The sequence below is a fragment of the Chaetodon auriga genome, chromosome 10, assembly GCF_051107435.1.
Source record: "Chaetodon auriga isolate fChaAug3 chromosome 10, fChaAug3.hap1, whole genome shotgun sequence".
Classification (NCBI taxonomy): domain Eukaryota; kingdom Metazoa; phylum Chordata; class Actinopteri; order Chaetodontiformes; family Chaetodontidae; genus Chaetodon; species Chaetodon auriga.
In genome coordinates this window covers 15,694,490-15,710,047 of record NC_135083.1, presented here as the reverse complement: position 1 = coordinate 15,710,047, position 15,558 = coordinate 15,694,490, and the positions used below count along the sequence as shown (strand labels likewise).

The window sequence follows — 15,558 nt, the reverse complement described above, 5'->3', positions numbered from 1 at the left end:
GTCTTTGTGAAGAACTGCAGTTTATACCTGCTGTTTGCCGCTGTTGTTGGTAAATTGCTCTGCTTACCGCTAACTCTGGCAGGAGTGATCGTCTTGTGTGTGTGTGTTTTCTCCACTCACTAATGAAAATGGTGGATGAAAAGGTCAGCTCCGCAGTTTAAGTCCCGAAATGCTTTCAGTGTTAGTAGCTCAGTTGGTGGGAAGCTTCAGAGGTTTCAGGCAAGAAGAGGGTGTCGGGAAAGAGAGGGAGGATGAAATGTTTTTCTCTTTCAGTCAGTGGTTTGCTTCTTTCCTTGACTCGAGACACTCTTCATCTCTCTCATTCTCAATGTGAATTCCTTTCTGGTAGTCTCACTTTCTGTCTGTCTCTTCTTCCATCATCCCCCCTCCCTCTTGTCAACACGCATTATGGCCAGCAGACCCAGTGGCAATTTAGCCCCTCTGCCATCTGGGATCAATACTGAGTCTCATCCACAACAAGCTGGCCTGACGTTTTAATATCTGTAATTCAGACTAAGTATTGTGCTCTCTGTCCTCCCACCAGACAGCCCACTGTTTATTCTCCCTCTGAGTGACTGAAGTCAAACGCCGAATGCAAACACACATTCATGGATGACTATCTGTAATCGCTCTTAACCGCTCTTGCAACATTTTTCTCCCCCTTTAAAACTCCATTTTCAGCATCATGGCCAGTCAAAATAAAAGCCCCTGGTAGCTCTTGTGTTCACATGAAAACTTTGTTTGACCGCTTTCCAAGCCGGGGATGTCGTAGATGCTGAGGCAGCACTGCTGCTCTGAGGGTGGGAAGTTTCAAACAAAAAAAAGTTAGAGGGTTTAGATGTACACAGATATTTCCAGCACTGCAGTGTTGAAGGACTAAGAGGTATCTTTCTCCTCGGGACCACAATCCAGGTCGTAATTAGGGCTGGAACCAGGACCCGGACCACGACTTGAGCTCTATGGTTTGGATGAAACCTCAGTTGGAGCTGGTTCCTTGTCTGGGACTGGGCTACAATGGCTGGCAGTTTGGACCCTGAGTGGGGAGGGGGGGACTCAGGTTGAGGCATTTATCTAGGAGATCCACTGATGATGGAGCTCTTCCCCCATCCACCCGCTATATCCATACCCCCAGCCCGCTAACACAAACACCCAACTGACGTGTTTAGACTAAATGACAAAACCCAGGGCCCCCTATGTCAGAGCTACGCTTCTTTCTCCGTGCACAGGCATGGACTTTTCCCCCACCAACTAGCTCTGCAATTTGATTATGGTGATATTTAATCTAGATTGAAAGAGGAGAACTTTGCCCCCCCCCCCAAAGTCCCCCTACCCGCATTTACCCACCCACTGTGTGTGACCCAATCCTGTCCCTGTGCACCCCTTCCCAGAGGTAATCCCGTCTCATTTGATAAATGTCCACTGTGTGGCAAAAAATGGAAAGGGTAAATTTGCCGTCCCAGAGGAAATGATATCATGAGCCATGACATCGTGGTCTGGGGGTGATGGAGGGGGAGTTCGGGTGCTGGCTGGAAAATGTACAGATGGCAGGTCATAATGGTGGTGTGCTGATAGCCTGTTTGCAGATCAGCCATCGTCTTCCTTCAGTCACACAGAGTATGTTCCGCCATTCCAGGGTGGAGGGGAGCCAGTCTGAAGCGGGGCATCTCCTGCTCTGTGTCTGAGGAGCGGGCCAATTAATCACATGCAAGCCGTTTGAAAGGCGCTCCAGGCGGACTGTCAGCACCCATGTTGTTTGTGTGGACACTGGAGTTGGGCTGTGCATGCTCTCAACAGATTATTTATGTTTCTCTCTCTGCTTGTGATGACTCATGTCTTTAGATGTTTAGACTGGACACACCACTCACAGAACAAACTAAAATGAGTCCCTCTCATTTTTCATTCATTGCTGGTAAACAATAAAAAAAAAAAAAAAAAAAACTAAGCGATTTACATTTGCAAATAAGGTTGGGATCCTCATGATAGACAATTTGGAAGATGTTTTTTTAAAACCAGTGAAGTAGAACCAGAGATATGCTCCCTTTTAGCTCCTCTATGCCATGATTCAGATTTAAAGCATCTTTTCCTTAGACCCTCCCTGATTGGCTGCTCATACTTAGTCCGGAAATTTCAGACAGTTTTTGTTTTTGTCTTTACCAATGTTGTTTGTTTTTGAAACAATGCTTGAGCACACACAGTGCCACAGACTGGATAAATATAACTTTACATTAGCCTTAAATGCCTGTTTCTTGTACTGAAATGTCACGAACACGGGAGGAGCAAGGCAGTGGTTTCAGAAACAGCTGCCAACATGAGTGACACTTCCTCTCTCCTCCAACTTTGATCCCTCTGCAGAGCGGACCAGGCTGAGGACGAGCGCCCACCCAGCCACAGTCTGTCCAACTCCAAGCTTGGCCTCCAGGGGCTGGAGGAGGAGGAGGAGGAAGTGGAGGGCGACGATGAAGAGGAGGAGGAAGGCAGCCTGACAGAGAAGTCTCACGACGAGGCGCCAGAGTCCCCGTCTCCCGTCACAACAGGAGTGTATGAGGAGGACGAGGAGGAGGAAGAGACGGAGACAGCTCCATTAGCTATGAGCTATGAACACACTCGCAGGTATTCATTTTGTTAACTGGACGGACAGAAGTAAAGAACCTCTCGATTCCCGTCACTCTAAAGTTTCAGCTCAGCTGATGTGAGATCAGCTTCTGCTCCTTCTCTTTTCTCCTTTTTCTTCTCCTAATTTATTCCCTCTACCTGTCCTCTTATTAATCATACATCTCCTTTTCTCTTCTCTTCATGTTTTCCTTCACCTAAACGTCCTCCTGTAATTTTCCTCCCCCGCTCCATCGCGTTAACACTTCATCTATCTTGCCATCCATTTCCCTATCCATCCGTCCACCAACCGACCCATCAATACTGCCCTATTTCTACCATCCATCCACCCATCACTCGGTGTGCAGGTGTATAGAGGAGGAGGGCTCTCTCTTGGACCTGGAGGGTCTGCCCAGCTTTCCCAAGAGCCTGGAGGGGTTACGTAAAGCAGCCAGTGGCGAGCAACCCTTTGACGTTAAAGACATATTTAACACTTCACTAGAGTCGGAGGCATTGAAAGAGACATTGTACAGGCAGGCTAAAACCCAGGTATGTGACTGGCTTTTGGATGTCCACTAAAAGAGGCAGGGACAGGAAAGACATCAGACAGGGGGAAGGTGGATAAAGGCATGAGAGGGATCCTTTCACATGTTGAGGTGTTTGAGAAAAGAATAAGTTGTTTTGTAGTTATTCGTGGCTGAAACTGCCCCCTCACGTCTTTTCCTCTCACCTAACCTACTAACATATTGCCTGTAAACTGCTCTTATCTTTCTTATCTTCATCCTTAAAGCAGTCTGATCGAACATAATTACAAGGTGTAGTGTCAATAAAAACAGAAGTCCGGTGGTGCAAGAAACACAAGCAGTCAGACAATCTTATTATTACCTGTAGAAATGATCACAAGAGCAGCAGAAATAAGACCTAATAAACCAATTCATCCTTTAATTTCTTGGCAGGTCATTGGACAGAGAGAAATAGTGAATGAGGACCTGTCCAGTTTCCACTTGTTAACAGTCCCCTGTCTTCTCCCGCAGGCTTATGCAATGATGCTGTCTCTCTCCGAGAACAACCCTTTGCACGCGCCCTCCCAGAACTCTCTGGACGCTTGGCTGAGCATGGGAGGTGGACCGTCTGAGACGAGCAGCTTTCACCCACTCAACCACATCTAGACGAGAGAGAGAGAGAGAGAGAGAGAGAATAAGAGAGAGAGGGAGGAAGAGGATAGGTAGAGGCAAGAGACTGAGTGGACATGAGTAGTGAGAAGACGTGGAGGCCGGACAAGAATTCAGTGTCACATACATTCAAGATAGAAAGAATACGTTCGTGTGGTTATGTGTGTTTATGTGTGTTTGTTTGTGTGTGTGTGTGTATGTATGTATGTGTAAGTGAGTGAGAGAGAGGAGGGAGAGAATGTCCCTAGTTGAGGCGTCTCGCAAGACTCTGTCAAAGAGAAAGCACTGCTAAGCTCCTGTTGATGTGAAGGACATGATGAATGCTTCTCAACAGCATTGAAACTCTGCGTTACTCTGATCCTCCCCAAGTCCACAAGGCTCACCCCAGCACCACGGAGACCCCACGTGAGGCTCTCATAAAGACACTTAATGACTAGTATGTCTCTAAAGTCTGTGTACACCGCCTACCACAAGCACTGCAGCATCAGCACTGCATCAGCACTGCGTGTCCACAAGGTGGTGCTGTTTCACTCGGAACATAGTGGGCGCGTGCACTATTGTGTCCAGGTTTCCCCATCAATCATGGGCGACTCATTTACTGATCTTGTTTCAGTTATAACTGCAGAATCAACGATAGCACCACACTAAATGTTACTTGAGGAAATGACAGTTCCAGTAGACTGTTGATTTTTGAATGATTACACGGAGAATTATGTTCAAATGTGCACAGCAACTGGTGATTTTAATGAATTGTCTGGGACACTAGCCATCATAACTGGTTACCCAATTTGATCATGCTGAATATGAATTTAAAATCATACTCAAAAAAACGAGGAAAGTCTTTCTCTGCTTGTTTATTTCATCGTCATTTGTTAATTTTATTTACTTTCTTTCCTCTTAGATACCACAGTATTGTTTCTTTGTAGGCACCACAGTGCTAAATTGTTAATATAATTATTTTAGAGAAGGACCAAAATTGTATGATATTGTCATATGATGTACAAAATAACCTAGATGTTCATAGCAAGAGTGGTATGTGCCAAATAACCCATAGAAAATGTTTTGTTCTCTGACAATCATTTCATTTCCAAGGGGCTTGCCTTTGCTGTCATAGTTTGTTTTCTTATTACGCTCTTATAAATTTGATTTCAGACGTGTGTGTATGTATTTATTTTTGGTTGTTTTGTCCTGACTGGAGGTGTGAAAATGAAGAAAAGTCATTTTATCCCTCTTTTCTTGTTGCTGAAGGAATGGACGCCTATCAGAGCTTGAGGGAGATTCTGAATCTCTGGTTTTGAAGCATTAGTGTGCCAAAATGGAAAGAACCCATGAAATTAATTGTTTTTATTTATAGTGAGAGATAGCTGTAGCTAGTTTTAGGTCCTATTTGGCATCGTAACGTCCTGCAGTGTTTAGTTGTTTTCCTTATTTCAGTTCAACCATTTTACCCAGTATGCCGAATGTGTCTTGTTCAAATTGGCTCCAGTGTTATGGGCGTGGGGGGGCAGACTTGGACAACTTTCACTATGAATGTCAGAAAAGGGCATTACGTCATCACATTATTGAATCTGACTAGTTTCTAGCACATCAAGCTCCCTTTTCCCTCTGTCTTACATTTGATACATGTTGTGTAACCAGTGCATATTCTTTTTAAAATTAGTTGTCCTATATTACATGGTCCAAAAGTCTAAAACACTCGGTTACATCTGCATGAGCATTTGCTGCATTGGCGTGAACAAACTCGCTGGTCATGCAAGAAGGAAAGCAAGGACTCATGAAACAAAAAAAACAGAGAGAGAGAGTAAATGAAACCACAGATAGTGTTAACATGGACATCGTAATTCTGCTGGTCAGTCCACAACACCTGTAAAACAAAAAAAAAAAATTTAAAAAGTCTACTTGATTCTGGATGGGGAAAACAGAAACGCTTGATCACGAGTTTGACTTTTTATTCCCCGTTCTTCTTGTGAGATCATACTGAAAACTCATTCCATGTGGTCGACAAGGTAGCTGTGCCATGGAGGGCACGAGTCATTTACTGTAGATAACTGTAGATAGCTGCAGGAGGCAGGGGGGTGAGCATTGTTGATCATTGTGGCCTTGATCCTCCCTGCGTACTGGGACTTTCAGAACTAGGCCTGATGCTGTATTTTCAAACTAGTACTTAAACCATATGGGTCCAAGCCATAAATTGATCAGGCTTAGGTCTCTAGAACTTAGAACACAGATACATTTTCAGACTAGTTTCACTTTCAGTAGACGAGCAGCTGCTGCTCGACGTGGAGAGATAAGACAAACCTGAAACAGAAGCACTGTAATTTTTCTTCACCACAGCAGGTGGTAGTGTGATGCTGGGACTGATGCATCATCTCATTTTTCTAAAGACAGAAGTCTTTTTTTTTTATAATTCTACTGAATGAGATTTCATTCATGGTAAACACATTGTTTTCCAACTCGTGGTTATAAAATGTAAAGACTTGGGTTGCTATGTTCTTAGGTTGACTATGTAGTAATTCATGTCATGGACTACTGTAATAAGTACGCGCTGTGTAAAGCAAAGGAATTGAAGGCATTGAAGTATTCCATTTTGCCAACTTCAGAAAGTATTCTGGCAGATGGTCGCTGAAATATGTTTCAGCATAATAGAACATGGTTGCTGTTTTCCCCCCACTGTTACAGGAGAAGGTAAAAATATACATATTGTTTCTTTTTAACTGTATAGTATTTTAAAGAATGAAAAACAATGATGCATTTGTCTGAAGAAAAAATATCATTGAAAAATATGGGTTTAAATGGATGGTGCTTGTTTTGTTTGAATCTGAGTTGTATATCGCCTCTGTTATGTTTATTGAAAACAAACAAAAAAAAAAAGATATTGTGCATGACGTGTTTAGCAGTCATAATGATGTCCATTTGTGAAATGTGTATCAAATCAAAAAACGAGAAAAAAAAAAAAGAAAAGAAAAAAATAAATCCGTAGATGCACTTATTGTACATGTGGTTAGGTTAGTAGGTTTGACTTCAAGTTCTTGACTGCCTTACAGGTGGCTCTGAAAGACATAGAAAAGACTTGTGGGACAAGACATAATGAAAAACAATAAAGGATTGTAGAATAATGTTGAACAATTCTGAAATTGCAGTTCTTTTGATGCTTGTGATTATTGAAGATGTACTTTAGAGAAATTTCATTGAAAAGATATGACTCTGATGTTAATTCTGTAGAATAGCAATGTATACCAAATGTAATCTTTCCAATGCTATGAAGAATTTATACATGAAATTGATATGCAATAAAACCTGTGTGCTTTTTAAATGAGACGTCCGGTGTGTGTTTGTGAGCTGCGAGAATGATCAGTGAAAGACAACATTTGGGGCCACTTAAGCTGAAATAATTTAATCGTCAATTAATTAATCTCACCCGTAGGTCATTTATCAAGTAAAACGTGTGAGTATTTCCTAGTTTCAGCCTCTGAAATGTAAGGATTTGCTGCTTTTCTCTTTTATATCATAGTTAAATTGATACATTTGGGTTTTGGACTGTTATGTGTACTAAACTACACATTTGAAAGTACGTGGGAAGAAATTCTTCCTCAGATAGATAAACTGCTTAAAAACCTTCTTGGACTAGTTGGAAAATGCACACAGCTGCAAACAGGGCTGTTTTTCTGAGTTCATGAAATCTCACTTTTTAAAGATACGTGGGTCTCACAGGGCATATGATGCATTTACAGGATATGATGCATTATTGTACATTAAATTAGCCAACATCATATAAGATAGTTAAAATGAGATTAACCTTAAACATCTACAGCAGTAAATGCAACATATACATTAATGCAGCAGAATATTAATCCAGTAACATCATACTAGATCAATATGGAGGAACACCGAGTGCCAGCTCAAAAAGATTAAAAGCATGTAACAAACACCCTCATGGTTAGTGGACAGAAGAGCCTGCAAAGCCCCCTGGGTTCTACAGTAAGCTTGAAAAAAAAAAAACAAAAAAAAACGCAACTGCTTGACAACATGTTGACGTTCCCACTTACGAGTACTTAGTATTCACGACTACGAGAACTTGAACTGAACCATGAACTGAAGAAAAGTCCACAGACAGCACTGCAATATGTTTTTGCTTTAATTCAAATATAAGAGAATACAATAATAATACAACATACAGTATTTAACATGTACAAATGATTGTTTCTGCAAAGCTTCGTCAGACAGCTTGCATGTACAAGACGAATAAAGCAAATGAGGCTTGAATTTGCAGGTACTGATACAGTGCACATGCGTGTCAAAATAAACAAATAAAAAAGCAAACATTTCCACAACTTTCTTATGAATTCCTGCACTTCATCAATCTCATGTTGAAATGAATCTGGCAGTCAGAAGTATTCCCTCTCTTTCCACGTATATTGATGCAAATGCAGAAAAAGGGAACAGATGAAAAATTCACAATGCTTTTCTAACCATAAAGATTATTGCTCTTGTAATTGCTGCCACTCAGTGTTGTCAATCAGCTTTCACATAAAAGAAAAGAAACACTTTTATCAACAATCCCTGGTACACCTCTACAGTGTGTGCACTGCTATTATATAGCTGAAGAAAAAGGACTGATCTCCTCTCACATGGTGAAAAGCAGATGACCGCTGAAGGTGCTGAGTCGGTTTACATTGTCAAACACCCTTGTATTTACCCACAGACGTAAAAAAACAACATCTCCGACCTCTAGAAGCATTGTGGCGCCATTAGCAGCATTCCCATAATAGGACGGCTGATGCACATATGCAAGAAAAATATGGGCTCCGTTCTTGACCAACACAGCACCTGAAGGATATGAAGCATTTCCATGTGCACCTATGTAGAACTCAAAGCGGTAGGCTCCTCTCACTGGTGCAGTGAACATCCCTGTGGGACAACTTTTTGTCAGTAACTGTAAATGGACTGTTGGAGCATCTGTCAACCAGGTTGAGGTCAACATTGCAGAAAAGTCGAATTTGTTATTTAAATGTGTGAGTACCTGTGTTTGGGTTGTAGGCATTTCCAATGTTTGAGACGACGTGTCCGAAGACCAGAGGAGTATGTATGTTAAATGGACCCACATGTCCTGAGCCTGAAGCCAGCAGAGAGGCTGAGAAAGCCACCTGTTTGACTGAGAGAGAGAGACAATGGTTGCAATGATGAGCATGTTACTGGATTCAGTACAGTTATTATCTGCTGAAAACACACCATTACTCTGTGAATCATTGTGCTATTCACCATTCTAGAGAGGCTGTTTAATTATGCAAATATTCAAACTTAACTGTTCAAATACTAAATCTGTAGTTTAGTTTTGGGTCTTACCTTCTCCATCTCTCTTTAGAGCCGCCACCTGGTTTTCTGCGGTGTTTGTTCTGGCTTTCATGGTGATCAGCTCTGCCGTTTGTGCTGGAATCAACATGAAATGAACCACGGTCCAATGAAAGCAGACTTTGACAGTTAAAGTATTGTATCATCGTTGTTTACATTACAGTGTGCTTCCCTCTAATATGTCATTTTGACATTTATCTATTTGTCATTACTAAGCACATATATACCTTGTAGCTGTTGCTTCAGCTTGCCCATCTCAGTCTCTTGCGACTCCAGTTCTCTCAGCTTGGCTGCCTGTGCTAATAACAATGATTCAATGATGAGGTACAGTCAAAAAAATGTTTCTCTTCTTTCTGTTCTGTATGAACTGCTATGACATGTTATCTCCTGAAACAAAGCAGTGGTTCCCATTGCTTATTACTTGCCTCACTACCTTACATACCTTCGTTCTCGCTCTGTAAGTGCTGTATCTGCACCCTGTGTTCAGCCAAGGAGGCGCTCATCTCCCTCAGCACAGCCTGGATGTCTTGCATGCTGGCCTGTTGGTGGCCAGAGACATTTGTTGTCTCTCTACTCTGGGGTTCAGTTTGCTTTCCAAGTGAAATAATTTCATTGTCAGAGTCTGTTTGAGGCTGAGCCGTGCAGAGAGAGCAGATCAGCAGCATCAGTGGAAAACACATGGTCTTCTCCATTCTCAAAGTGTCAGTCTATGCAGTTCATGCAGATCTTTGTAGTTTCTCTGTTAATCCCGGCCTTAAATAGTGTTTTAAGATGATCAATCATTAACAGAAATTTGTATAGAAAACATGTGCATGAGATCTGCTTGATAACACTTATTACTGGGATGATATCACGTGGAAAACAACAATGAAATCACAGCCACAAACATAAATGATTTATTGGCACGTGTATGTTGCAATGTAACTCCCAATCTGTGAATAGTAAATTCACCAAAATGCAAAAGGTGTATTGTAATATCTACTCTCAGTGGTGAGTATGTCTTGGAAATCTTAGTTTAATCACATTTTAATGACTACAAAGTTAATTATCAAAAGTTAAAATTACAGTGTAAAATCACCTTATGGCTGAGGACACTGTCAGGTCCTGAGAAAGGGTTAGGGACACTTCATTCATTCATCTTCTATACCCGCGTATCCCTTTCGGGGTTGCGGGGGGCTGGAGCCTATCCCAGCTGGCAATGGGCGAGAGGCGGGGTACACCCTGAACCGGTCGCCAGTCGATTGCAGGGCAACATATACAGACAGACAACCATTCACACTCACACTCACACCTATGGACAATTTAGCAGAGGTGTCAAGTAACGAAGTACAAATACTTCGTTACTGTACTTAAGTACACTTTTTAGGTATCTATACTTTACTCCATTACTATTTTTTCTGCCTACTTTTGACTTCTACTCATTACATTTTCACACAAGTATCTGTACTTTCTATTCCTTACATTTTTAAAATGAACAGTCTCGTTACTCTTGGTTTAAGTTTAATGTTTTTTGTTTTTTTTTTAATCATTATATTTTTTTTACGTCGTGTGCGCCATCCAATACAGATCAGTGGCGCCAATCCTCACCTATGAGGTCAAGTGTAATTGGATGAATCATATAAAACAAACGCTCATTGGTTAGACGATTCATCCCATTTGTGCTGACACAAAAGGAAGTCGTCAGAACAGAAGCTAGGTCGTAAGCAAGCAAGTGATCTACAATCTACACATGCGAAATATATGGCACACATCAATCATGTCTGAGTTGGAAAAGGATGGTGAAACGTCTGAGAGGTATGCCATTTATGGGTTTGCATGTAGTGAGAGGTCATTACCTCTACCTCTACCCGCTACCTCTGGACGTCTAATTGAATTCCAATAAAGTTTGAGAAAGAACATGTTCCTCTCGTTGCTTTGTCTTTGACAGTAATGGGTTTATGATAATGCTGTGTTTTGGGCCACACGTATAATCAGTTTCAAATTAAGCTTCCAATCTACGTATATAGTGGCATCAACTAATTTATTATTATTTTTTAAAGGTTACTTTATACTTTTATACTTTAAGTAGGTTTTTGAGAACATACTTTTTCACTTTTACTTGAGTAAAGATGTCAAGGTGATACTTCAACTTTTACCAGAGTGTTTTTAAACTGCAGTATCTATACTTTTACTTAAGTAACAAATGTGTGTACTTTTGACACCACTGCAATTTAGAGTCACCAATCAACGTAATGAGCATGTTTTTGGTCTGTTGGAGGAAGCCGGAGTGCCCGGAGAGAACCCACACATACACGGGAAGAACATGCAAACTTCACACAGAAAGGCCTTGCCCGACATAGGGATCGAACCAGTGACCTCCTTGCTGTGAGGCACGTGCACTTCCTGCTGCGCCACCGTGCCATAATTTGATACGGAAGACGTGGAAAAAGAAAGAACAGTCAATAAAAATGATCATCCCTACCTGTTCAAACATTAATGGCATTAAAGTCAGATACAGTGACCTCCCTCATGTTGATAACTGGCTCAGATAAGACAGGACTTACCAGCAACCCAAGTTAGATGAGTAATAAAGAGCATTTCTGTGTCTTTGCTTCCTCAATATATCCAGGATGTTATTAAAGTATGAGCATTTCTGTGTCTTTGCTTCCTCAATATATCCAGGATGTTATTAAAGTATGAGCATTTCTGTGTCTTTGCTTCCTCAATATATCCAGGATGTTATTAAAGTATGGCTTCTCAAGAGCAATAACTCAGTGTTACAAAAACATCCAGTGGCAGACAGCAGCAGTCATCATTGGAAGTTTGAGATCGCAGCCACTGTCTTCCTAAATGACATGAACTGGTCTCTCCCAAAAAGTGCAGAGTACAGATGCAGCAGAACTGCACACACACACACAATGGTACTGTCAAACTTCACGTACTGTGTCACAACCTAATTGAAGCTCCTATCAATTATTAATCAGGTCACCAAATTCTAAATACATTTTAATTACTTCGCAATATTCAATGCAAGTCACTCAAAGCAAAAAATCCTTGTTAAAAACATCCTCATGGCTTTAAACAGTGACAGGTTTGATGAAATATGGGGTTGACAGTTAGATCACTGATGCAGGTTTGAATCTTATCTCACAGGAAAATGCTGCCGCTGAAGTCAGGGCCTTCAGTGCACGAGTTACAAAGGGCAAACTTTAATAAATGGTGAGCAACTGTAGACAACTCATAAAAGGGAGGAGGGTTACAAAGGATAGCACGCCACATCTTGACAAGACACTACATGGCTTCGATTGAACTGTAAAACCCACTACACACAGGGCTAAACTCCTGACTTAAGGCACAGCACTTGAACAAGGCGGCAGAAAGCAACAAAGTGTGGCGACTACAAGAGGCAGCAGACCTCCCCTCCAGACGCTGGAAGAAACTATACCACTACTCTAGCTGTCGCTGGCAGCTCTAAAATCTGTGAACAGCCCCCAAAACAAGAGTGCTCCAACCACAAACACACCATCTCTTTTGTGTCTGATCTGAACTTTCACATCAGTCACATGTGCATTTAATTCAGTCATCAGTGAGGCCCATGCTCAATCACATCGCACTTCTGTCAAAAGGGACTCTCCTTCAAGTGGTGACATACATCTTGAGGGTTGACAGGTGGTGCCCGTTGGTGCACTGGACATCCAGTTTAAACTGCACCACATAGAGTCTCAATTTAACTGATTATCCTCCACAAAATGAGACAGCATAGACAAAAGGGTACAACTGAAATGCTCAATCAGCCCATCTTTGGTAAGGGAACATCAGAGATTAATGAGTATACAGAAGCCAGCACAATTCTTAAAACAGTGTAGACTCAAAGTTATAAGCTTGGGGGTCTCTGGGAGACAGATTGATGAACAAGGACATCAGACATGTTCAAGGTTCAAGGTTCAAGGTAACTTTATTGGTACCCGTAGGTAGATTTGTTTTGCAGTTTGGAGAGTGCATCTCAAATGTTATACACAAACATTAAAGACACAGGACACATACAGAAAAACAGGTTAAAACAGCACAGACAAGAGACATGACAGGTACTCTTAGCAGCTCACTGATCATGGTAAAGAGACTAATATAAATAGGCCTAAGTAAATAATTAAGAGTCACTCGATCTCATTAAAATGCCAATATGAAACCTGTTAAGAACATGCTAAAACCATAAAAGCATGATACAAGGAACAGTGGGATAACAATAAATAAATAAGTAAGTAAGTAAGTTAAGACCACATTAAAATAAGACAGACCACACAAAGTAAAGTGCGTCAAGACTTATTTAAAAGAGAGACCGCTGCAGGAACAAAGCTGTTCCTGTAGCGAGTGGTCCTAACTCTCAGGACTTTGAATCTCCGTCCAGATGGGGGCGGTTGGAACTCAGATGCCAGTGGATGGGAGTCATCAATGGAAATGGAGCTGGCAAGTCGCTGTACCTGCCTGGTGTACAGCGACTCTAGGCACAGCAGTGACTCCCCAATAAGCCGACCAGACCATTTAACGATCTGGTTCAGTGAGTTCCTTTCTCTTATGGGAAGGTTTCCAAACCATGCCATAAGTGAAAAAGTTAAAACCGATTCAATAAAAGCACGATAAAAAGGTGTCATCATGGTCCTGTCAATGTGGAAACGGGACAACTTCCGCAGACAGAACAGACGCTGGTGTCCCTTCCTGCTCACAGCTTCACAGTTTAATTTAAAATTCAAAGTGGAGTCGATGATAGTCCCAAGGTATTTATAAGACTTAACTTGTTCGATGACTTGCCCCTTTATTGTGATAGGTTCAGGAGTATTGGCATTTTTCCTAAAATCAATGGCCATGTCTTTAGTCTTGGTTTCATTGAGCTGAAGGTGTGAGTCCTCACACCACTTGACAAAGTCGTCAATGATAGTGCCGTGACTATTTTCTGTTCCCTGAAGTAGGCTGACAATAACAGAATCATCGGCACATTTTAAAATGAATCGGTTCTTAAAAGCACTCTGACACATATTAGTGTACAGGATAAATAACAAGGGTGAGAGCACGCACCCTTGTGGTGAACCAGTGGAGGAGCACACCTTGTCAGATAAAAAGCCATTTACTCTGACCCTCTGTGTCCTGTTTGTTAAAAAGTCTAAAATCCAGCCCACAAGATTATTACTCAAGTTAAAATGCTCTAAAAGTCTCTGAGTTAAAATGTGCGGTTGAATTGTGTTAAAGGCAGAGGAGAAGTCAATGAATAAAAGCCGTGCATGACACCCACTTCCTTCAAGATGTTTAAAGAGCAAGTTAAGGAGAGTGAGTGTAGCATCCTCCACTCCCCTTTTCGACCTGTAGGCGAACTGCAATTGATCGATTATATTCTTTGTATTTTTCAGGATTTCCAAGCGAACCAGTTTTTCAAAGATTTTCATGACCATCGAGGTCAAAGCTACTGGTCTAAAATCGTTCAGTACCGTGGGGTGACTGGATTTGGGGACTGGGACAACAACAGCATCTTTCCAAATCCTGGGGACATGCTGCTCTTCCAAGGATCTGTTAAAAATTCTATTGAAAACTGGACTTAGTTCTTTTGCACAGGTTTTAAGTAACCGACCACAGATGTTATCTGGTCCATGACTTTTATTAATCTTTGTGGAATAAAATGCTCTTTCAACCTCCTCCTGTGTTACAGAGAAATGCTGGTTGTCACACAAAGACTTAATGTCTGTATTTCTCTGCTAAAATCAAACATGTTAAAACGATTATAAAAACCATTAAGTGCATTGGCAAAATCGCTATCTGAGCTAAAACCATTTAAAGTGACACTAGTGCTGCCAGTTCTGGTATTCTGGAGGCCCGTGATCATTTTCATTTTCATCATGTCGCTTGGGTGCCATCTCAGTCCAGAATGAATGCCATGTGTACATTTCCATTGTGTACCAAACATCTGGTCATGCACCTAATAGATGCACCTGCTTCTAGAAGGCCATGTTGAATTTAAAGAACTACAGGAAAAATTCACTCTGGAACCCTCAAACTGCTCACGCTTCGACTATCTGTCTCATTTTGTTATTTGGTGGCAAATCTTATTCTGTTCCCACAGGTAAGTGGACGAATGTAAGCAAAGTAAACTTCAAATCAAAATGCCTCTGGCACAGATACTGAAAATTAAAAATGTAAAACACGAGATGAGATTTGTTGCCGCTGTTCAGAATCAAAGAGTGAGACCGTCTTTAACACTGAACCTGACCAGTTAGACAAAGAGAGAACCACAGCAGGCAGATACCAGTTTCCACCAGCCTAAGCCAGCGTAATCAAAATGCAGCCACAGTACAAGACACTTACATTAACTGCAGCAATGGAATTAACTATAAAACGATGCTTAAGCAGAACACGTTAAAAATAAAATTACAAAGTAACTCTGTGACAGACTGATCAATACAGAGTCCAATCAAGGAAACTTCAT

The 15,558-nt window shown here is 41.4% G+C and overlaps 2 protein-coding genes across 6 annotated transcripts in view; one reads left to right on the top strand and one right to left on the bottom strand.

Annotated features, from left to right (window-relative positions):
• The window catches only part of prdm16 (PR domain containing 16), a 180,058-nt gene extending 173,001 nt beyond the window's left edge, over window positions 1–7,057 (top strand). For all 5 annotated transcript variants that reach the window (XM_076741320.1, XM_076741325.1, XM_076741323.1 and 2 more), the window contains exons 15-16: window positions 2,353–2,610; window positions 3,624–7,057. In XM_076741320.1, the coding sequence (XP_076597435.1) occupies window positions 2,353–2,610; window positions 3,624–3,636 (271 nt within the window). In that variant the 3' untranslated portion in view covers window positions 3,637–7,057. The remainder of the gene's footprint in view (window positions 1–2,352; window positions 2,611–3,623) is intronic.
• LOC143327223 (uncharacterized) lies at window positions 5,612–9,643 on the bottom strand. The gene is made up of 6 exons (XM_076741462.1): window positions 9,553–9,643; window positions 9,338–9,409; window positions 9,105–9,188; window positions 8,782–8,913; window positions 8,619–8,669; window positions 5,612–5,625 (listed from the first exon to the last, which is right to left on the bottom strand). Exons 1-6 carry the CDS (start codon window positions 9,641–9,643, stop codon window positions 5,612–5,614), a joined length of 444 nt encoding a protein of 147 aa, XP_076597577.1.
• Between the last annotated feature and the right edge of the window lie 5,915 nt (window positions 9,644–15,558).

Coding starts and splice junctions, on each gene's coding strand:
- LOC143327223 (XM_076741462.1), bottom strand. CDS start 9,643: ATGCAAGACATCCAGGCTGTGCTGAGGGAGATGAGCGCCTCCTTGGCT. Junction 9,410..9,552: donor CTTACAGAGCGAGAACGAAG/GTATGTAAGGTA, acceptor CATTGTTATTAG/CACAGGCAGCCAAGCTGAGA. Junction 8,914..9,104: donor TCTAAAGAGAGATGGAGAAG/GTAAGACCCAAA, acceptor TCTCTCTCTCAG/TCAAACAGGTGGCTTTCTCA.